The sequence below is a fragment of the Mycetomoellerius zeteki genome, unplaced genomic scaffold, assembly GCF_001594055.1.
Source record: "Mycetomoellerius zeteki isolate Tzet28-1 unplaced genomic scaffold, Tzet1.0 scaffold85, whole genome shotgun sequence".
Taxonomy (NCBI): domain Eukaryota; kingdom Metazoa; phylum Arthropoda; class Insecta; order Hymenoptera; family Formicidae; genus Mycetomoellerius; species Mycetomoellerius zeteki.
Window position 1 is genome coordinate 647841 of NW_017257883.1, and position 24652 is coordinate 672492.

The 24652-nt window shown below is 32.7% G+C and overlaps 2 protein-coding genes across 3 annotated transcripts; both read left to right on the forward strand.

Moving 5' to 3' along the window:
• The first annotated feature begins 1719 nt into the window (after positions 1–1719).
• Positions 1720–14464, forward strand: LOC108730150 (protein grindelwald). Of its 2 annotated transcripts, none has more exons than XM_018459655.1 (5): positions 1720–1923; positions 8572–9043; positions 11584–11649; positions 12496–12653; positions 12943–14464. In XM_018459655.1, the coding sequence occupies exons 2-5, from the start codon at positions 8830–8832 to the stop codon at positions 13246–13248; spliced, it is 744 nt and encodes a 247-aa protein (XP_018315157.1). In that variant the 5' UTR covers positions 1720–1923; positions 8572–8829; the 3' UTR covers positions 13249–14464. The 2 variants fall into 2 exon arrangements, with proteins under 2 accessions (XP_018315157.1, XP_018315158.1); XM_018459656.1 differs by having other exon boundaries at positions 12946–14464.
• A 3341-nt stretch (positions 14465–17805) lies between these two features.
• LOC108730137 (sodium-coupled monocarboxylate transporter 1) lies at positions 17806–24548 on the forward strand. The gene is given in 14 exon segments (XM_018459638.1): positions 17806–17860; positions 18250–18656; positions 20504–20663; positions 20956–21021; positions 21324–21446; positions 21688–21842; positions 22028–22168; positions 22238–22346; positions 22456–22565; positions 22796–22979; positions 23097–23183; positions 23752–23933; positions 24258–24487; positions 24490–24548. Coding segments are annotated over 13 exon segments (1800 nt in total). The 5' UTR covers positions 17806–17860; positions 18250–18462.
• Positions 24549–24652: the final 104 nt, after the last annotated feature.

Genomic DNA, 24652 nt, shown 5'->3' on the forward strand with positions numbered 1-24652 from the left:
CTCGACAAATCGTCCCCCCCCCCCCTCAATCAACCTTCTTGTGCGCAATAATTCGTTTCCTCTGGAACAACAATATTAACCTGCAATAATAATGTTAGCACCTGTAGCGCCGCGAATATGCGAGAGTCATTGTTATATCTTTGTATGAACATTTAATACGCAATAAAAATATGTATGTCGTCATCCCACTACACGTGCGGTATACGTTTTACTGCCCCGATATCTATTTGTATAACTGTCTTACATCGCTATCTCGCTTTGCGTTGCAAGTTTGCACATTTTGTCGATAACAAATATTACATTTATTTCGTATGTATTACCGCTGTTAGTTGTTTTTAACACGTTCCGTCAATTTTAAGTGTTTTTACTACGTGAGTCAGTAGGTGACCCACCATATCTTTGTTTGTGTTTATTGTACTTATTAAATAACATGTATTTTTTACAATGGTTAAAAAATTATGAAAATTATTATTAAAAAAGACCTAATGTACCAATATTGTATCATATATTATAATTATTTATGTATGATAAAAAATATTATCTTATAATTACGTTTTTTTTTATGTAAAATATCAAACAGTCTAAACGGAAAGTAGGTCACCGTGGTGACCCACGCGGCACGGAACGTGTTAAATTTTTATAATAAGAGATAATTCTACACGGAAAGAATTTTGCTGAAATATCTAAAAATTTAGCTAAAGCTATAGATCCGAAAATAATTTTGCTAAACCATCAAAATAATTATGTAGGACTTAAACTGATTGCAAGAATGTTAAAATTTTTTGCAGCATTGCTCATCATGATTGAGATTTCTATATAATTATTTTAATATTCCAACAAAATTATTTTCAAATTTAGTTAAACTTTTTTTTCTATCTATAGCTAAATTTTTAGATACTTCAACAAAATCATTCCTTCTTTGTACACAAGTAATGTTAACCCTTTACAGCATATAGTGATATATCACCTTTCTCTATTTAGTTTTTTACGATTGTCATAAATTTTTTACATACTCTTTATATTTTTTATTCTTTTTATGTAATATTTGAGTTCTCTGTAAGTGATCGAAGTGTGATGGTATCACATTTCAATCTTCCCAAAAAAATCTTCCGAGTTTTATTAAAATCGGGCTAATGGAAAAATATATGCCGCAAAGAGTTAAAGAAAGTTCTATGGTTGAATTAGTTAAAAATACATAAAAGACATATATCTTTTTACGTAGTTTTTTTTTTATATTACTAGATAGTTTATATATAAAAGATTTATCACTCTTTTTGCAAAAATAGATTTATATTCTTTTCTGAAAAGACAGAGACATTATACATTATAAAAGAGATAAAAATCAGACTTTTGTCAGCCTTCGGTCTCCGGAAGATGCATCGGCATCCTCCGCGGTCAGAATCACGTGCTCGCATATACTTGACACGTCAACACGTGCTATCGTCGTCGACTGCGGATCTCCGATGGCAATCGAACGGCGGGAGTCGTCGCGGATTGCAAGTGCGCGCGCAAGCTGGCAACAGGTAAATGGCAGGTAAGAGAGAGAGAAAAAAGGTGAAAACAGGACGCAGGGAGAAGTGGAGGAATAGGTGAACGCGATGGCAGGGAGACAGGTGCGCCGGTTGGAGGGGCTGCGACTCCACGAAGAAGTGGGAGTCTCGGGGAACCTGAGAGAACTCGCCGTCACCACCAACTCGGTTCGGTTTAGCGTTCTCGCGATCGACAGTCAAGCGTGGAGGGTCGTCGATGGTGCGCGTTCACCGTGAGTTTGCATGCGAAGCGAATACAATGTACGCGCGTGCGTCCGCGTTCACCGCGACGCAGGAATCCGAGGACGTCGGGGTGCGTAACACGTGATCGTGCGTGGGTGCGTGAGTTCGTGCGTACGTCCGGGGCGCGGACTGCGCTTCACGGATGACTTCGGTAAGTGAGTGATCTATCGTGCTTCCGTATTGTAGTTACAAAGTTGCGCAAAGACTTAGCATAGTTTGGCGCGACTCCTTTCTCCATGATGTTGCGCCAAAATTGGATAAACGATGCTCAAATTTTATAGTTAATGCGAGGAAACCGTAATTGTTTATCTTTGAAATAGAATTAAAAGACTCTTTTCTTTCTGTCTGAACTACAATATGCAATGTTTATTATACGTCCGAACGATGAATGGTTTGGGATTATTTGAATGCTTCTCTTTAAATATTCTCTCTTCGGAAAGTAACTTTCTTTGTATATGAACGTCTTTAATTTTATACATATTCGATCGAGAATGTCGTTACCATTGGAAGAATATTATTGTCCACTTGACTTGATGAGCTTATCGTTGTCATTAGATGCTCGAGAATCCGGTTACCGAGCTACACGAATCGAATTAGAGCTGATCGGCGCATAGAAGTGAAGTGCGCACTTCGAAAACACGCGGAATATGTTTCGTTGGACGATGATGCAAGGAGGACCCGCGGAGACTTTAACGATCACATAGTTGAACATAAGACGAATGGGCTTGATATGTATTAAGATAATTTCACAATTTATTCGTATAGCATTGATCCACTTGCTTCTATATGTATAATATCGATCCCCGCTGCTTGGAAAAAATACCGGTATATAACACCATATGTTAGAATTTACAGTGTTCGGGGAAAGTTACTAAAAATTTTACTTAAAGAATTTTTCTGCCTAATTTGAAGTCAGTATTCCCTTCTACCGTTTAATAAAAGTAAAAATCATCAAAAATAAAAACCTACGTTTGTTGTTAAAATAGATTAATTCTGAATAGCGCACAACACAAAGTAGTAAAATTCTCATTTTTATCTCAAAGCTTTAAAATTTATGATTATAGTTTGATAGAATTTCAAGATCTTGATTCGATGTAACATGTCAACTTTGTGTTTGGTTACCAAGAAATAAGTTATGAAAAGATTGTGACACCCAATTGAACTTTTCCTAAGAATTATCAACTCGAAACAGCCAATTTGCCGATTCTTTTTTCAATATTTTCTCATAGTTCAGAGAGCTATGTTTCATTCATCGCTCAGGCTTTCAATGAAATGCATATTTCCGGTATCAGACGATGCTTTCCGAAAACTCATTAAATATGCATTAACACTCGCTCGAGCAAGGACAAATCAATCGAGCGCGACGTTAAACTGCACTGTTGCAATCGTTATCCGTGTGGAAAATCGCTTGAGAAGCTTTGAAATCGAGTGTTAGACGGCGTCGTAATGAAAGTGACTAACTAATTAATTAGTAGCTAATTACACACGCTTGTCGCGCAACGTCCTAGTTTGTTGCACGTCGGTTACGCGGGATTAGAAAATGCGGTTGCATCGGAACTTTGATTGCATCGCGAATGCAGTTTCTTCCGAGATTGCTACCGCAGCATTTGCGACGTTTCGTCATAAGGAAGATGATCGCGCGTGTGACGCGGCTTCGCGCGACAATTCTGACGTCAAGTACGTGACAAGACTGACTGTAGGTTACGCATAGTGTTATCAATGGGCAAAAGATGTTACAAGAAACGAAATACCAAGTATGTGTGACGATATGAGTCAGCTTCTAATTAAAGTAACGATATAATGACTGATAATTACGTATTGCTATTTGCCAAATTACAGGAAATACTCTGAACTTTTGTTTGACCGATATCTTTTTATCGAGTTCAACTAAAATGTCCAAATACTAATGATAGTTTTTTAGTTAAAATATTCAAACGTTAATAGGTTTTTTAGTACAAATGAATAATGAAAATGACATGAATAGTGGAAATATCCAAACACTGATAGATTTTGAATTACAAATTAATATATGAAAAATAACAAGTAGAAGGAGCAAAAAGAATTCCAATTTTGTTATCAATCGTAATGTTTGCACATGGGGAATGATTTCAGTATTTAAAGATATCAAAACAGAAATTTCTGCAACAATATAACATAATGCCTATAGTTCAGACTGGACGCAGCAAGCAGCAAAGCAGCAACCAACCAGCAAGGCGGTATTTTTTACGCCACTGTAAATATTGCTTCGCTGACTGCTTGCTGCTCCGCTACTTGACGCTTGCTGCATTCAGTCCGAACTAGGTATAAGTCTTATGCTATTATCGTGTAAAATTTCTCACTTATATGAATAATCGATTCACATCACGCTATTTAATATCTGATAGACGACTTGATTCGTGATTCATTCCTTTGATCGTAGTCGAGGTTTGAGAGCGAGTATCGACGATGTTCGGGTTCGTATAATGTTCGCCATGCGTAAAAGCCTTCTCGTGAACCAGTCAGGCAACATTCCTGTGTCCCGACCGTGCACGTCCACTGCCTACCTCTGACTTCTCTATTCCGACTTTCCATGGCAAACGTCTCTCGATGCAGAGTTCGAGCAAGGCACAGTTAGCGATGTTTTCCGTTATTGTGGGATAAAAACAGGAAGATCGAGACACTGCTTAATGAAAAGTAGAACCTGAAAGCTTGTCTACGTGTCAGAATGCGATAAATAAACGTTTTAAGATAACACATAAAAATATTTGGAACAACAACAGTTCGAGCAAAGTTAAAAGACTATAGTCCACATGTAGTGTACATTGTTAGAAATGTGACCACGAGCTTTCTTTACATGTAAATGAAGCTTGTGGTTATAAACGAAATTAAAAGAATGATTTAACTGAAAATAAAATGAATGATTTAACTGAAAATTAAGTTACAGTAGTTACTTAAATAAATGTAATGAACGTACATTAAATTTATAAAATTTAATGTATTTTTCATAAAATTTTATGAAAAGTCCATTAAATTTCATAAATTTTCATGAAAAATACATTAAATTTCATGTACATGTACACAAATACTTTTCAGTTATAAATATCATTAATTTCATGACATTAAATTTAATGTAATGTCATGAACTTAAGTTTAAATTATGTAAATTAAAAGTATATTAAATTTCATGAAATTTTTAACAATGCATACTTAAAGCTATATATTTTCTTACAATACAGAATAATTAACGTTTCGACTTCACAGAGTCTTTTTCAAAATCTATATAAAATCTGAATCGTATACAGAAATAATTTAATGATACATACAATCATTCTTAGTGAACTATCGTTAAGAGACCAAAACAGATAAATTAATCTTCATATTTCATCTACTTTGTGCGGATGATCTTGTTAAATATCCTCAAAAAATATTAAAACTTTCGTCGTCAAACAGTAAAATGAAATTGATAGAAAATTCATCATTAATCAGTGAGAATCGATAATACGTCTAAATTGAAATAATTATCAGGTCTAAATAGTAAATTATCAGTAGTCAGTATAAATTATAAGGAATAAATTATAAAAATTATAGAAAAATAAGAAATATAAGACACCATCGTTACGATAATATTAAATGACAAGCATCATGAAGAAAATAAAGCAGCTCTTAATTATTTGATTAAATTTGTTCTCCAGTATGAAATAATTATACACTTCATATATTGTCAAATTCTAATTATTTATTTTACTTTGTAGCCATATTAGGACATAAGCTAAATTATATAATATATAATATACATCGCATAAATTAAGATATGTGTTTTAAATCCAAACATGTAGTGTTTTGTCTATTGAAAAAGTTTAAAACTAAAACATCTTTAAGTGTTTAAAAAATAAGGACTAGAATAATACACATTTCTTTTTACAGTGCGGGAATATAACTTTTGAAATTCAAAGGTTTAATTGATTTTAATTGATATTATTTGAAATTATTTTCTGAAAGAGAACAATAAAATTTTGAAGTTTGAGAAATATTTTATAAAATGAAGTAAATACGCATCTTATACACGAAATACAAATATTATAAATAAACGATACAATTTTAAGACTTTCACCATTTCCATATTCTGTTCATTTTAAATAGTTTGCTATTGCTTTATTTCGTACGACTATTTGAGTAGGTTGTACCATGTGTTCGCATTCGATTTCCATTTGTTACAACACCAGGCAACACCCTAAAGCATTGTGCGTCGGTGCACGTATTGTGTGTATTCGGTACCAGATGTACCACACCGCTTGCTGATCCCACGCAGCGAATTGCAACGAGTATTTGCGTTATAATGTGCATCCGTATGATCGCAAGTAAAGTTATACACTTCAAAACATATATGTATAATACCCGATAACTGAATGTGTTAAGACACGCGATGTGCCGTAATAATGTTGGCGAAAGAAAGGCACGTATGATCGTGTATCTTCCAAAACATCGGTGGATGTATATATGTGGACATATCTTAATCGCTTGACGCATTGATGCGTTGTAATTATTAAACATTATGACATTATCAACTGCGATAATATATTTTCATTTCAACAATATTTTTTTCAATTTTGCAATTACAATATACTGTTAGATACCAAAGAGGAATGGTAATCCAATCTCTTGAATTAAAAATAACATTTTGTTATTTTTAACTTCCATATGTAAATTACATAATCCATTTTCGTAATTTCAAAGTTCATGTAAATCAATCCATTTCTGTAGTTACAAAGTAAATAATGTCCATACTAACGTATACATATAACGTAGTAAATGATAAACTAGATTTATGTCAAATGTATAGATACATTTCTTGAGTTAAATTAACAACATATTGAGTAGCAACAATGGCGAGCTATAGAAACAGTTAAAAATAACTCAAATTGGATATAATTTGATATTATGAATTTAACAGTGTTTAAGCATTGAATTGCAAGAGTACTTGAAAAATAATTCTAAAATTAACATAATTGATCTTGAACATTTAATTAAGATTTCGGATATTTTATTTAATTAAGACTGAAATATTGATTAATTCCTTAAAATTTTTTTAATTAAATGAGTACCGAAAAAATATCGTGATGAAATATTTCGGTTCATTAAAATAATTCAGTCTTAGCGACTTCGATCGACAGCTTTGATCGTTGTTACGCGTGGGAGAGCAATTTTCCATTGCTGTTACGTAGGAAACGAAGCATGCGTTTACCTCGCTGGTTGATACGACGAGTGAGTCACAAACGCGATATGCTGTGGCCCTGAGAATATTAGTCTCTCATTATATTGTATCTTATTTCGAAAATGACTGTGGATTACACGTCTTACAAGTAGTTATTATTGCCTCATTATTACCCGTTAATTGATTTAAATTCATTCTTTGATCACAAGAATTTTTTCTATTTATAAATCTGTTTATTGCAATTTTTGATACAATATTGTGACTATCACTATTGGAAGTACGTTACTGATTCTGGAAAAATAGTCCTCTACGCAAACGTCACGCAATCGAAAGAATATAAAACACGACGAGAACGACAGACCGCAAGTAATTTACAAAACACACATAGACCATGATGTGACAATAAAACGAGGTGGGTAGGCGAAAGTATCTCCGCTGTTGCACGACACCGGAGGCCATTTTGATGCTTCCAGCCGCGCTCACATATGCATTAACACAGGTGTTTGAAGAGTACAGGTGATGCCACTTCACAGGTACTGACGCATCTCTCGATGAAATGGGACGTAACCAATGGATGTAACCAACGAAACGAAACACATTTCTATTCAAAAAAATCCTCGATTCGATCTAAATAAACCCACTGTATATTCAAACTGGTACGAATTGCTATTGAACTTCTGAATTCCTTTGCGACTTCCTCCAAACCATCAAATAGCTATACATATTCTTCGTCTAGCAATTACATTAAACACAATTTATATAAATCAGATTAAAGATGTTATTCTTCTTTGTAGTAACTGCTGAGGAATTATTTTAATTTTAGCAATAATATATTTTTAAAAAGTATGAGAATATTTAAAGTCTAAATTACTAAATCGAATCGTATATTATTTGAAGTTACAATTTACAATAAGATATCCAGCAATTTTACTCCAGTTTTAGTATTCTAGATAATTATATTTTGATAATCCAATAAAATTATTTTCGGATCAGTATCTAAATAAATTTTTAAATATCTTGTTAGCAAAAAGCTGTCTTTTTCATGTTCATGAACTCGAACTACATTATGTCTCTCTTTGGTTGTTGTGTCGTGTCTTTATATACCAAGATGTTTATAAAAATTGATTACATTCCATCACATACATATATTACTGTCAATATTATTTGTTCGATAAAGAATAACATATCACTAAGAATGTAATTAAATTGTCGTAAAGTCTTTTTGTTTGGAATTGTAACAGATTTTATAATTGTATCGTCTAACAAACGGACATTTTGACCGATTCTTTTACATTCACGAAAAAAAATACAGCCAAAACTTCACTGATTCTGCAAATCTATAGTCGTAATATACAGACAGTCAATTTTCTATGTTTAAGTAGCAAAGTTGACAGCTGAACAACTAACATTAGCGATTTGTTAAACCATTTAATCTTCTTAGTTACAGATATTGAATTCGTGCAGTAAGTTATAGGTTTGATGTACCACTCAATTAATTTTGTTTCCGTGTTAAAATAACAATAGTTCCTTACAGTGTCCTATATATACTTTAGAAAATAATATTTACAAATCAAATACATAACAGACGTTTCTTCATAATGCTTTTAGCGCCACGAACATGGGGCCTCTTCGAGGTATACTTTTCGAGTGCCGTTAAGGATCATCATGAGCGTCGACTATGGAGAGAGTCACGATTGTGTCCTAGATCCGTGATTCGAGATAAAAAGAGGGAGAGAAGAAGAAAAGCAAAAAGGACAATTAGAAAAAGAAAGAACGCCAAACCGGTTAGCGAATTCGATTAAATCCGCTGCGCATTAGAGCCGATATTGCTTCGATTAAGTGTTACTGGAGGTGACCGTAAACAGCATGACATTGATAGTGTCAGTTATCGTCGTTCTGTCCGTCTTGGCTAACGTCTTGCTAGCCGACCTCGATCCTCGGGGTACCAGGTGTGGCGAGATACTTTGCGACATCTCGCAGTATTGCAGCCCCTTCGATCTGCATTGCAAACCATGTGCGGATGCGTGTAACGTCACGAGTCACAATTATCAGCCAGACGAGTGCAAGAAAGACTGTCAATGTGAGTAGTAAACAATTTTTTATGTAAAAGATTAAAACTTTGAAAATACAATAATTATTCAACAGTTAGAAAAAGAAAACCTCTAAACGTTTAAGCTGGATCTTTAACGCTTAAATAATTCAGTTTAAATTTATATACATATCTAATCGTGCAAATTTTGTGCTGAATTTAATTTTCAGTTTCAAAACGTAATCCTAATAGAATTAGAGTAGAAATATCATAAATTAAATTGACAAGCAATTTAATAATATTGGTATTCATAGGCATTTTACAATTAAAAGGATATTCATAAATTGATGTTAATAAGTATTTTAAAGCAAATAATTTTTTTATTGTTATACGATGATTATTATTTTTTTACTGTTAAAACGCATTGTTTAAAATCATAATTAAATTCATTGTGTGGTTCGAGTCATTATAAAGTTCGCTGTAAATATTAAAATATATGCAAAATATAGTTTTTTTACAATCAGCTTTCGCTTGAAAATATTTTTGACAAGATATTGAAATTTGCGCACCCTGATATAAAAGGGTCCGAATTTTAGTCGCCGGAAAAGTTAACGTTCCATATTTTGCGAATTTGAATTTATACAATTTTGCCTCTTATCCAGCGTTTATCATGTATCGCGGTGTCCTGATTTCTCGTTTTCACGCGAGCATACGGGAAACCGGATAGCAAGTACGGTGCCATCGTTCACCTCTGCCGAGCGCAGCGAGCAAGCAAACCAAACCCGCGTTCTCGGGTCCGTTGACTTTGCACCTGACTGTTCCTACCGACTTCCCACACGCGAACGCGGTCGATGAGTCACCTAACTTCTTTTCTTCCTCCCTCTGTCCTCTCCGCCGTCCTTTTTCTTTCAGCCTCCTCGGACCCTCCCTATCCTCCTCTTCGTCGTCATTTTTTTCCCTTCTATTCCTGCTTGGTATTCAACATCGGTTCCGTAATGGGGAAGGGGAGATGTATTTCATGCTCCGACAGGTAGGAGAAACCACGGCTTCGCTCCTTCTTGGGACGCGCGAAGAATGAAATTCTCTGCCTCTATATCAAAAGATGCTCTTTTGCGTGATGGGAAGAGAGAAAGGGGAAGGGGGATTTGATTTGACGTGCGTAGCTGGTTCGTACGAAATTATCCGTGTAGAGTTCTATCGGGCCCACGTCTGGTTCTCCATTGAGAGACCCCGTTACGGTGTCCGGTTACGTTATGTCGGTAAACTCAGTTCGGACTTATATACGATTTCTATGTTGGGGAAGAACTTGTTGACTCTATGTGTTGAGTAATGAACGTAAAAATGAAATTTTCAATGAAATAAGAACTGGGGAAGACGTGTCATCCTTTTTATGTTTAGGATATTCGAGGAATTTGTAAAACGATGAATGAAGATTATTCCAAATTTTAACGTTTGCATTGGGACATTCTAATAAATCATTTTTCAAAATTGCGATATCATAATTAATGATCCAAATAAGGCATACTACATAATATTTTATCCTTGGTAAATGGTATTATTCTGAACAATTAAATATTTTTGGTTCAGAGTACTCTTTTCTTTACTTGCAAATTTTATCCGTCGCTATTGCGACTAAGTGCTCGCGAATCGATCCATGTAAACTCATCGTCCCAGGTCTAGGTTCGTTTCTCTTTTGGATCGGGGTCATCTTGCATTTATAGTCGGGATAAGGCGTAATCGCACTCTCACGTGCTATAAGCACCGTAGGTCGGAATTGTTTGTGCTGCTAGTTGCTATCGCGACCGGCTCTCCGGCTTTACGCAAGCGCGCGAGAATTTTTTGAGAGGTATACGATTGATTCGAAGAAGGATCGGAGAACGTTGAAGACAATTATTGAAGTGTGCTAGCAGATAGATCGATCGCGTAAGCCAAATTAATTTTATAAAAAATTTTTTTTTAATTTGTTCGAAAAGAGTAGATCATGCAGAGAAAAACTCCGATGGACTTAAAAATAAATGCCTAAGTATCTCATAAATCAATAAAACTAATCTCCAAAATTTACTTATATGTTAGATATTTTTAATTATAATTAAAAAATATCTTTTTGACGCAAATTTTTAATAACGTGTACCTTTTTTTATCTTAGAGTTATATTATATCTTTGAACAAACTATTAATGAAGATTGTAATACGTATTAATATTATATTAATATTATTAAAATATTATTGCAGTAGCATTTAACATGATTACACTATATTCGACTATTGTTTTTAAAACTGTAATTAATTCGACTTTAATTATATATGAGCACACAATACCGTCGAGTTTCCCTCTCACATATCTAATGCATGATAGCATAATGGTAAAACAGTTATAGTTGGAGAAATCTTCGAGTTTTGTAGCGTCGCTAATAATTTAGTTTTCGTAACGCTTTCTAATTAAATATTTGATAATCTCAACAAGAAATGTTAATAAAACATTCATTTAATGTTGAAATATCTCGAGCACATTTTAGATAAGTTTACCCGATAAATGTAGTGCGAATGCGCGAAATACTATATTAATTATTGGTCGTTCTTTCTAATTTCAGTTTATCTTCATGATCAGCGCTATACTCAACGCATGGATCAATCAAGACAGTACGATGATCTCAGAGGTGAGTGGGCTCAAGTGCAAATAGAATATGCACATAATTTTATTGCGAAGTACTGCACGCCTTGAGAGAAGTCAAACCAGTCGGAGATTTCAACGACGCAAATCTCGCACAAGCGTCACTCACAAGCTTATAATTCTTGCGCGAGTACCGCTTAATACACGGTTGCGAAGACCGGTAATTTATTGTTGCAAATCTCGTAGCTGTTTTTATTAGAGAAGTAATAAATTTTCATATACATTTATAGTCAAAGCATATTTACATTATACATATAAATACTTTTTCAAGTTGCTTCAGAATACACTCAGGAAATTTCAATATTTTCTTTAGTTCTATGTGTCTTATATTGCCTTATATAATTCGCGATTAAAAAAAAGTAATCGTAAGCAATTTGTAATATATTCGTTTTAATGCTTCATATTAACGTTGACTCTTCCTTTCTAATAAGAGAACATATACTTTACTTAAGAACATAATGTGCAACTTTCACTTTCGAGGGTTTAACGAGAACAGATATTAGATATGCTTACGCGTACCTTTTTTGAAATCAGCAATGTATTATGAAGCATAATAAACGATTATCCCGTATATAATTAGTCCCTAGTTTCTTTCAAATTATTTACGTTCTATTTATTAATTTGTGAAATTAAATTGCGCAAAAATTTTCAATGATTATATCATATAAAAAATAATCTTTTTCTGAAATGTCATTATTAATATTTCTTATAACAATTTCTATAATTCTAATGTGAGAATTGTTTTCGAAAATAAATCGAACATGTCACACTAACCATTCCGATAATCCTCAGAAAATTTTTATATTCTTAGCCGTAAAATTTTCTTTTATAGAGGAGGTCGAGAAGCTTAAATATAGGTTCGTGATCACAACGATTTTGACATGTTTCTCACTGCTCGGAATGTTATACCTGCTGGCGAGGACCTTAATACGGTGGAAAAGGATTCAAGAGTCTTTACAAACTTTATTTCGAAGGAACATAAAAGTGAAGGTGAGAATTCACAAGAATAGATGTTTTTAAAAAGCTTTTTCTTCATTGTTATTGCGACAGATTTTTTATAACTTAAACGCGTACAAAAAAATAAAATAAAATTTAGCAACATAACAAATACAATTAAGAATTCAGTCCCTTACGCGAAAATGATAAAAAATTCTTATATTTTTTTATTTTATTTTTTTTAGACCGTAAGCGACCATTACGACAAATTTAATGATTTCTTACGTGATGTTTGCGAGTTAGTTGCTAGTACTTTAACGTCTTAATTCCGTTGTTGCTTCAGCAGGCTAATAAGAACAAAGTGCAAGATGACGTCGAGGCCGCGACGAATAAGCAAAATGGTCTCAAGTTGACTATACCAAGCATAAGTGCCACGGTGGAGCAAGAATCTAAGATTGAGAATAATAACAGTAGTAGTAATAGTAATAGTAATGGGATTAATACCACGCCGAACACTACAAGCACTCCTCTCTCACGAAGGCACGCTAGCGAGGATACTACTCTTGATTATGCTTACGATAATCCGGCGATGACACCGAGCCCGGACTCCGCGCAGCTTAAGACAAAGGCTCGCGAGAGTTCGTTTTAAGATTATGGGCATTTAACGTTGATAAGAATATACATAGGATCGTTCTCGACTTTACTCGAAAAAATATAAATCTCGAGGTACTTAAGCTTAAAAAAGAAAAACATTCAGATAAATATTTGTTTGTTCTAAAAATACATTTTGAAGTTCCACTTGTCCAAACGACGAATCTTTTGGACAAGTGGAACATCTTTTGTAGCAATAATTGTTTTTGTGAAAAAATGAATAAGCTATACATATATTTACCCAGAATATTGAGGAAAAGTTTGTTTTATCGGAACTTCGATCATTCTGACTTAAGTGGACAGGAAAATGAAAATAAGAGGATGTGGCGAAGCGTATATAGGCGTAAAATGTGACGTGGCTATATTCTGTCTTGTTCTGCGAATACATATCGAGATATAAGATTTTTCGCGTTTTTACAATTTTTCGAGCTACATTGTTAATACATATTGGAATGTATGAGCGATCAATGAGAGATCACTCAATGCATAGTTTTGTCTTTTTTAAATGCTCTCGCAATTTTACGTATGTTGAACAGTTTTTAAGAATGATATTCATAGTCGATAGTTCTATGAATGACCACAGTGTCACAGAGAATAATCATATTTCTATATAATTATTTTTTATTCCCGATAATCTCTGAATCATTAAACGCCAAGTCATAAAACGAGTGATATTTTCGATGACTTGGAGGAATGATCTGTTGGTGCATGGCTCATTTTCGACTATGTATTAATTACACTTTAATGAAAAAAGTATTTGAAAAATAACGTGCGTAGCTTTTACATCGAGACTATAAATGTCGTCCTAATAGATCACTTGTACAGTTATAATATAGTAACGTAAGTTTTGGAGTGACTCGTGAATGCGTGTCACGCCTCCGCGAACCATGCGGCTGTGTGACTTAATTAAATAGTTATTAACGCGACATGCTCGCAAGATGTAGACGCGCGCGGTGCAATCTTTTCGATCTTAAACTGCTAGTGAAACACTTGTTTCCGTGAAATTGCTATACTAGCTCCAACATCTTTGTTTGTTAGATAAGCTGTAAGTGCCCCTAAAATTATCCTTTTGCTAGTTCTTCAAATAAACTTTTAAAATTTGTTTTACAGTTATCTTCTATTAATAAAGGCTTTATGCATTGACATTTACTGTGATACTAAAAAATTAATTCCATTTACAAATGAAATTAATGAATGACTCTAATAAAGAAATTCAATATTTCTTATGATATTTTTTCATAGTGTTTTTACGATTGATTTACAATCACTAAAATTATATCAATAATCCGAATTAAAGATCGACGATTGGCACATAAATTTCTATTGTGTTATGCATAGCGCGCGTCCATTTAGAATTTTAATAATAGATATATAATAAATATTTTAAGAAATCGCATCCTTATCAGCCATTCCGTCCATGAAAGGCCTTCCGAGCAAACGTGCTGCGTATAAGGTTGCGCACATTGCATAGGTCAGTGACGTTGCACGCGAGAACGAAGGGAAATCGATAACAATTTTATCGCGAAACGCGGTAAGCCAAGACACAATGCATTCTTGTGAAATTCCGCGGCAATGTAAATTCAAACAACAGCCATTAATCTTGATGAAAATTAAAAAAAATGTTTACATATAAATACAATTTGCTCAAAGCAAATGTGCTCAACAATCACTTACTTCCTAAAGAATGTTTTATTTTTATCGATTGGGAGGAAGTGTTCAATCAATGCTCAATTTTAATGAGTGTAGAAAATTGCTCAACTTGTAAATTGTCATTAATAATTAATAACGTTTCAAATAAATTTTTTTTAAAATTAATTTATATTTTAAATTAAAATCTTAATAATTTATCAACCAATAAATATAGAAATTAATTTAAAAAAAAAAGCAATTCCAAGTTTACTTATTTTTTCCGTATCTCTTCTAGAAAATAATAAAGATTTATTGCAAAGAGAAAAATTAAATAAATAATCCTTTATAAAATTTCCAATTATATTTCATATACTCATCGATTAGTCTCATAATCAAAGATTAGGAGATTTAAATAATGATAATGAAAATATTTCAACAATCAAATGAAAGAATTTACATGGATTTATATGTATTAATATAGAATATTTCATCTTCGTCTTGTAGCAACCGCTGACCTTAGATTTAATCATTTATACATGATTCACTATTCTTAACGATTAGTCAAATAGTAATAACTACACATTATAGCGCACTTTTCATTTTATTTTTAATTAAATGATCCCCTTCGAAGGTGGATCAGCGTCTTCCAGAAACGAAGATATTAACTTTGCCCTGGTGCAGCTCGTTTTACAGCATTAAGTTTTCGAGTTGATAACTAACTGTATATATATATAGCGAATACTTTACTCTTATTTAACAGTCTGTTTTGCTAAGGCCTTTAAATATGTAGACTTAGAAACTTATGCAAATGTAAGCAAATTAAAAAATCAGAAATATTAGACAGCTTGATCAGCTCGATCAAGCAAGAACTTTTCAACTTTCCTTCTAGCGTACTTAAGAGAATTGTACATAATTTTAATAATTTAATATTTTATTAATTATTTTAGTAATCAATTTCATTTTTGTTTTAATAATTAAAGGGTTCAGTATAAGGATAATGATGGTGACATTACTTAGGCAACCGATCAATCTGTCACTTCTAACTTTCCAATCTCTCAGCTTCAGAAAATATCACAAAACTATAGTTCGTTATTATCTTAATTTTAAAATACTGGACAACCTTTCTCGCGTGATAATAATATAGAATATATTGTGACATTACTTTTAGACGAATGTATTGGTGTATATGAATTAATTATTCTGAATCTATTAGTGTGTTCCATATTGATTAGATTATCGTACTTATTCTTATATTGTTATATAAATATCTGTGTGACTTGAAGCGTGCCTTTATCAACGCGATGTAAGATGAATACAATTAAAATAATAGGCGTTATCATGGCGTGCCTTTTCGATAAATTTTTTCGATGTTGAAACATTTTTGTGATATACAGAAATTTATTGTGTAATATGGATACACAATAAAGAGACGAAGTCTCTTATATATATCAATATACATATGTGTCGTGCATATTCTATATGTATATATGTACATACATAAAGTATGTACATATTAACTCAATAAATATCAAGTTAATCATAAATAAATTAACGATAAGCAATAAATATATTTTATTTAAATAATATATTAAATGTTTTTTAAACATACATATTTTTTTAATAATATTAATATTTTTTGTTTTCATAAAAATAATAACTATGCGATTTAAAACATTACACGAAAATCATGCTGGAGTTATATATATACTTTACGTATGTACATTAGAAGTGCCGATTTTTTTAGAAAGATATTGTTATAAGCATCGACAGATAGTTTAAATATAATCATTTGATTCATCCACTACGTTGCATCACTATAAAATATAAAGAAATTTCAATGCGCGATTTGATTGTATTCGCGATATTAATTAAACAATCATTAAAAGGACAATTTACAAAATTTATCTAATTTTATCTATAATAGTAAGGTATTTGTAAAGTATTTGTGCGTCACATGAATTTGTCATGAATATCAGTCATTATGGGAAGTCGACGCAATATACATTCCATTCTACATTTTCTCGAAATACACATATGTTACCGAAGTATATTTGTATCCTGAGTGGATATCGGATATTTTACTGTTGTTTTTTTTTACCGTATCGCTCTTAAAAATAATGGAGAGAGTGAACGTTTTTTTTTTACTATATTCACTTGTAACGTTGCAATTTTTCGTGAGCGTTTAATGTTATTTGGCTCAAAGAGAGAGAGAAATGCGATAAAATGTTTCTGTTGAGCAACTTTGTTTTTTGTATAAATAAAAATTTAGATATACTGACGAATATTGTATACAGAAATATTATTTCACTTCCAGCATTTCTACTGTATCCTTTTATCTCGTTATTTCAATATACTTCATAATAAAAGATAGTTTTCTAAATGTCATTTTATAACTCTCTGATTGCATAATCGTATAAAATCTTCTAACGGATAATCTAATTAAATGTTTCGAATTTATAGCTATGTGCATGAATAATGAACATTATTCTCATATTCTCTAAAATTTTTAGAGTGAATTTTACACTCTTAAAAAATAAAACCTTTTTTTCAAGACTGGCTCGATATTCATTCTTCAACGTGAGATTCTACTCCAAAAAATTTAGAAAGTATATTACTATAAAAGATGAAAACCAATTTGTCTGAAACATTCGTGAATTTAAAAGATTTTTTTCTGTTCTTCTTTCAATAAAGAAGTTGAGAATTAAAAGGATTAATCGGACAAAAATACGAATGAGACCGGAACGAAAGTGATCTACGAAAAGTCCATCGGCTGTTACATATGTTCATATAAGTACCATTACGGAAGGCGGTAGTCGAGGGCGATATGGAGCAACGGAGCGGCGGAGAATCCGCAATTATTCAATCGTGGCCCGTGGAGCTGCGTTTGACGCGTCGTTCTTTCACCGTCACAGACATTTCGTAGAGTGTGCAGAAGAAGCGACATATCCGTAATCTCGCCGCGTCGCAATCTCAAAATCACGGTAATCGCGCGAGATCAAAGGGATCAAACCGACGGATTTCGTAAAAATATCGGGTTTGACTTCAGTCTCATTGACTGTGATTTTTCTAATTTATTTTTCACGCTTCCGTGTGATTTCGAAGAATTTGACGAGCACGTAATACATCATTTTCTAACTTTATAGCAATTATTAAAACAGTTTATAAAAACGTGATAGTTTCGTGAACATTTGTATAGCTAATATAAAACTTATGATGAAGTGAACAGATTTAGAATAAATATCATTGATCTCTGATGTGCTCCTTAGAGTTAAATATTTAATCATGTGAATTAGATTGATTTTTGTATAAGATATCGCGATATTATAATTTTTAAAATATCAAACCTACACTAAATGTGGATCTAACGCAGATTTCTGTGGGATGTTGGAGAACTCGCACGAGACGGGAGATTACGACTAATTTTCTGTTGTAAATTTGCAAATTTCTACAAATTCGCTCAGTATTGAGTTACTGAATACTGAATATCGAAAGAGTATCGTAATGGTGGCAAAATCCAAAACTTATCAACTATAAAATATCTGATTAGAACAACTTTTGCTTGACGAAACGAATTTGTGGCACAATGGATACGACAGATAACCGACGAACATTTGATTTGGTCGATTCGATTGTGTTCATCGGATTGCTGGGCGTTTCTGCCCTCGTAGGCATCTATCAGTGTTATGCGTCCAGGAAAAAGGCGGATGCTGTGGGAGAATATCTTGTGGGTGGCCAAAAGATGTCTATATTTCCGATAAGCATGTCACTAATAGCAAGGTAAAGATTTGTTTCTTTTTTTATTCCTTTTTCTCAAATTTTAGTTAAAATCTTGTATCGCGTAGCATCAAAAAAGTGTATAATCAAAAACATATATTCTTTGAGACTTTAAAATAACTATTTATGTTTTGAAAAGTATATAAACATAATTTTATCGAGGAGGTTCATACATCCAAAAAGATTAAAAAGATGCCTATTTTTATGACTTCTTTTTGCAGAAACTACTAACTTTATTCAAAAAGGATTTTGATCAATATCTTACATGTGTATATTAATATACTCTTTAAAACTTTTAGAGTGAATTTCATTCTAAATAGTGAAATCTCATTCTTCAAAAAAGATTGAACCATTCTTTTTCAAGACTGGCTTAATTTTATTTTTTAGAGTGAGATTCCACTCTAAAGAATATAGATAGTAAGTGTTACATAAAATTTTTAATAAAAATATTAACAAATAATGCCGGCACAACTGTTAACACTAAGTTAGGGTTGTTAAAAGTTACTTTCTCGTTATTATGTCGTTACTTTTTATAATAAACAATTTGATAATGACGTTGCAATTTTTTATGACGGTAACGCTAACTAACTAAATGCTAAGGTTATGCTAAGATTGGAAAAGTCACTTTGAAAAGTAACCTGTCATCATTACGCATTACTCACTGACAAAACTAAAAGTAACGAGTGACGAAATAACGAAATAGTAACGAAATAGTAATTTTCAAATTTCGTTATTCGTTATTAGAAATTATAACTTAATTACCATTACCGTTATTCATTAGGAAAGATAATTACATAAAAAAAAGTAACGAAAAAGGTAACTCCGTTACTTTTTTATGTAACTTATACAACCCTGTTAATAGTATATAGATAATCATCATAGATTTCATATAGTTGATCTGAAATAAAATACCCAACAAGTTCTTAAAAAAATATATTAATAAATCTAATCTTTGTCATAGCCGATTTTATACATTCTCAATTTTGACAAAATGGTGAACTTCTAAATTTGAAAAGTAAACCATTATTACTATGGGCAAGTTCGACATCAACAGTTATGCTTGTGCTATTTGTTAATGTTTCTAATTAAAAATTTTATGTAACTCTTATTAATATTATTATTTGAATAAAATTAATAGTTTTCGAAAAATAACTCGGAAAAATAAGTATTTTTTTACCCTTTTAAGTGTATATCCTTTTGAATGTATGTCTTAATCAATTCACTCTAACTTTATGTAAGCTTAATGAATATGAGAGCATAGGATATTGATAGAAAAACTATTCTCTGAAAATATACATATAGGACATATAAGGTGTGACGTTTGTTTCAATTGGCCGTCAAGGTTCGCTAGTTAAGATTCTAAATAGTCACAAGTCCACGTGTCAGAATAATCCGGATAAGAAAATTCATTTTAAAAGCACCCTATATTAGTCAGAAGCCATTAACGTTTTATTGACGGCAACTGCTATTTGCGAATTGCTTTATTTTTGATTTAAGCATATGTTTCTTAATAAAATTGTAAAATTACGATTTTTATGAATTAAGATACATAATTTTCATTTTACAACTTATAATGTATGAAAATTAAAATTATGTATGTATATTATATCAACACTTTATTTAAATCATCGATAATCGCAAAATGCGATTTTTTAATGATACAAAATTGTTCTTTGTCGCTCCTGCACATTTACTTTTAATTCATAAAATTACGTTCGCTATTAACGACATTAAATTGAGTGATTGTCCATTTGTCAGAAATAAATTGAGAATTAGTGACGTTTAAATTTGCATTGTCTAAATGCTGCATGATTACGAGTAATTCTAAGGACAGCCCCTTAAAATTGCAGCTACGTGTCAGGCATAGCGATGTTGGGATTGCCGGCCGAAATGTACGTTTACGGTACGCAATTATGGTGTGTCGTGATCGCGGATAGTTTTGTATCCATTACAATGGCGATCGTGTACCTGCCGGTTTTCTACGGACTCCGAATTACGTCTTCTTATGAAGTACGTAAATAATTTTATACGGAAAGAACGATTTTGCTGAAAATTTTGCTTGAAAGCAGCTAAAAAATAAAGTAATTAAAAATTTAGTTAGATACCGATCTGAAAATAATTTTTTGTTAGACTTTTAAAATAATTATGTAGGACGTTTAAGCATAATGGTGCAAAAAGTTTTAACATTCTAGCAACCAGTCTGAATGTCTTACATAAATTATTTTGACATAATACTTTAACAAAATCATTCTTTCTGTATATAACAAGGAATCTTGACAAAATAACAATTCTTTTTTCGCAGTATTTAGAGTTAAGATTCAATCGAGTGGTTAGACTTATGGGATCTTTCATCTTCATCATCAAAATGGTAAGTTTGTTTCTGTTACATATATGTAAATAAATTTGGGGAAACTTTCGTCTCTTAATAATTTAAAGCAAGTTCGTGTTCAGAATTTATTCACTTGTGTTTGGACATAAATATTATTGCCAATCTCTTCTTAAAATCGGTATATACATATATATGTATATATATATATATATACTAAATCTTATTAGTAGTATTCGTCATACGATATATCTTTTACATATCGAGGATTTCTCAAAGTATTGAACTCGATACGCGCTGATCTTGCAAGCAATTCAATACGCTGAGCAATTTTGCGCTTGCAGCTGCTTTACATACCTCTGGTGATATACGTGCCGGCGCTAGCCTTCAATCAGGCGACCGGAATGGACCTCTATACGATCGCGTTACTGGTCTGCGCCGTGTGCATCTTCTACAAAAAAAACGACGTTGGTAAGAACATAATTCGTAGATCTGAGAGTTGATTTCATGCAAGAGATTTATTTTATTTATTTTATAAGAAAAGAGGGAATCGATAGAAATTATCCTCTATCCTTAACGCCAAATGCGAGATAAAAATATACTTATTGTTAGTCCATATAATAAGCGTCAAAGAAATAGAATAGTATATTACTTACAATAAAATCCAAGATAATCAGTAATAATAAAATACATGATTTTGCACTTCAGGGTGGCTTGAAGGCGGTCGTTTGGACAGACACTATTCAGACGGTGATGATGTTCGGTGCCGTTATCACCGTTGTTGTACTCGGTACCGCCAGAGTCGGTGGTGTAGCGGAGGTGTGGAAAAGGAATGTCGATTCCGGGAGGATTGAATTCTTCAAGTACTAGCAGCAATTTCTTCATACATTTTTATTATAATTAATTTAATTTATCGTTATCTTATACATAATTGTTTCTATTATAATCACGCAATGCTTATTTCATATTTTTATACTCAATCTATCAAGTTATCCTAATTATCGAGCAATAAATGATATCTCTTTCAACCTTTTCCTACTTTAATCAGCATGAACTTGGATCCTACGGTAAGGCACACTTTCTGGGGCGTGGTGGTTGGCAATTATTTAAATTGGCTGGCCACGTGTTCGGTGAACCAAGCGATGGTGCAGCGATGCCTAGCGATGCCGAACTTGAGGAAGTCCAATGTGTGAGTCCGAGAAATGCATTATGACGCACGGCGGCGCATGTCACTCATTTAATCCCCCTTTGTATTTAGGGCGATTATGATAATGGCCGTAGGCATAATCAGCATTGTCTCGTTATGTTGCTATACGGGAATCGTCATTTACGCGGCTTTTTATGACTGCGACCCGGTTACGACAAAGGTAAAATGATCTTGACGTGAAGTAATTCATCACATGATCAACGTGGATGATTTTATGCGAAATCTTAGATTAAACATTTTGGCGAATACTAATGAAAATTGTATTTTAGCAAATACGAAAGCCCGATCAGCTGTTACCATACTTTGTGATGGAATTATCAGAGGCGATACCAGGTTTACCGGGATTATTTGTTTCTGGTGTATTCAGTGCAGCGTTGAGGTACTATAGAATTTAGATGCTCTAATTTTTTAGATTAAAATATATTTGAAAATTATTTTTTCTCAATTAAAATATACAGGATCAATGTATCTCTCATTTTCTTTGTGGATGTAAATTCTTTGCTAAATTTTAAACTAAATATAATACCGAGATGAAAGAGGATCTCACTTGTATAATGCTCTGTATATCGCTCTACTTTTTGGCTATGTAAAACGCTCGTTGACCTTTAGCACAATGTCGACGGGATTAAATTCCATGTCTGGCGTAATCTATGAAGACATGATCAAGCCGTGTCTCCGTAAGCCGATCTCTAACGTCGGTGCGAGTCGTATAATGAAAGCAATAGTTGTGATAATAGGAGCCATTTGCGTGGGCCTCGTATTCATGGTGGAAAAACTGAGTGGTTTGATTCAGGTAAAATATAAAGGGGGTAATTGTACACGAACGTTCGGTAACAAGATATCGGATCACTTGCGTAAATTAATTCTCGATTAATCTATGCGATAATAAAGAGCGTGCTGATATTTTTAGGCTGGTAAAAGCTTATCAGGAATAACCGCCGGGCCCTTACTTGGAATATTCACGTTGGGCATGCTGTTCCCAATGGCCAATTCTATGGTAAGAGGATTATTGCAGAGAAATCAACAGAAGTACATCGTAAATGCTTTTAAGTTTATTTCATTAATAGGACATCAACGTTCTATATGCGTATTCTATTACACCCAGAGAAAAGTTTCTTTCATTCAAAGAAATGTTTCTTTGCTATACGGTTAAAGAAAAAATTTCTTTGATTTTAACATAATTTTTTAAAATCAAATAAACTTTTTTATTTGGTTTAAAAAAATTATTTTCAAATATTAAAATTTACGCAATTTCAAAGACATTTTTTTCTTTACCGTATAGCAAAAAACATTTCTTTGAATCGAAGAAACCTTTCTCTGGGTGTACTTATATCTAAACAATATCCATATTGCCTCTCCTAATACTTCATTTTGAAGATATGTTCATTTATATAAATTTAAATCTTAACGTAATATCAGGATATTTTAGAATTTTCGATGATTAATTTTAATGACAAATTTATGACATAAGCGAATCATGGAATTTATCATTAAAATTAAAACGATTTTAAGAAATCCTGCATTCGCTATGGGATCATCCTAACTCAATCTTCTTACTCGAACAGGGAGCACTCGTCGGTGCGGTAGTTAGTCTGAACTTGGTCGCTTGGATCTCGTTCGGCACGCAAGCAGCGATCTCTGACGGATCAATTTATTTTCCGATAAAACCGGTATCAGTAGATGGATGCACCGAATCGTTAAGGATCACTGCTGGAAACCTCACAACAATCGTCGAGACCGCTGTCAGGTACATTTATTAAATTGCTTTTGTACACTGAGAAAAAAAAGTTACTGTTTCAAAAAAATATTAGTTGATTCAACTAGATGTAGCAGTCACTGTCAAGCAAATATGTTAATTTGTTAGTTCAAATTTGTTAATTCAAACAAATAATATATTTTAAATTACAAGATTTTGTTAATCTAAATGTGTAAATATTGGAACTAAATAATCATTACGAACTAAACGCATTTAGTTAAATTAACAACTTTTTTTTCTCAGTGTATATAAAACCGTGTAATGACGCCTCTCGTATGATATCATATCGCATTTAAAGTCTTAATTTTTTTTCAGGGAACAGCCTTTCTTCCTGTACAGAATGTCTTATCTCTGGTACACGTGGGTGGGTTTTCTAATTACAATTCTAGTGGGCCTGCTGGTCTCGTGGTTTACGGGCCCGTCTAAGTACAGTCGCGCGGATAAGAGATTATTTACACCCATTATACACGGTCTTCTACGCTCGAGAGATCCTCAAAAAGTGGTGCGTATAATTTCCTCAATCAGAAGAAATCTTATCACTAATGTATAACATTGTTTTTCTTTTTTCTTTCTTTTTACAGAATGAGGCTGAGCTCACGAAAATGACAAATGATGTGAACGATATAATGATACAAACTTCTTCGAAGTGTTAACTATTATTCCTATTTTCATTCAATTGCAGTTGAGCTAGGCAAAATGTATACAAATGT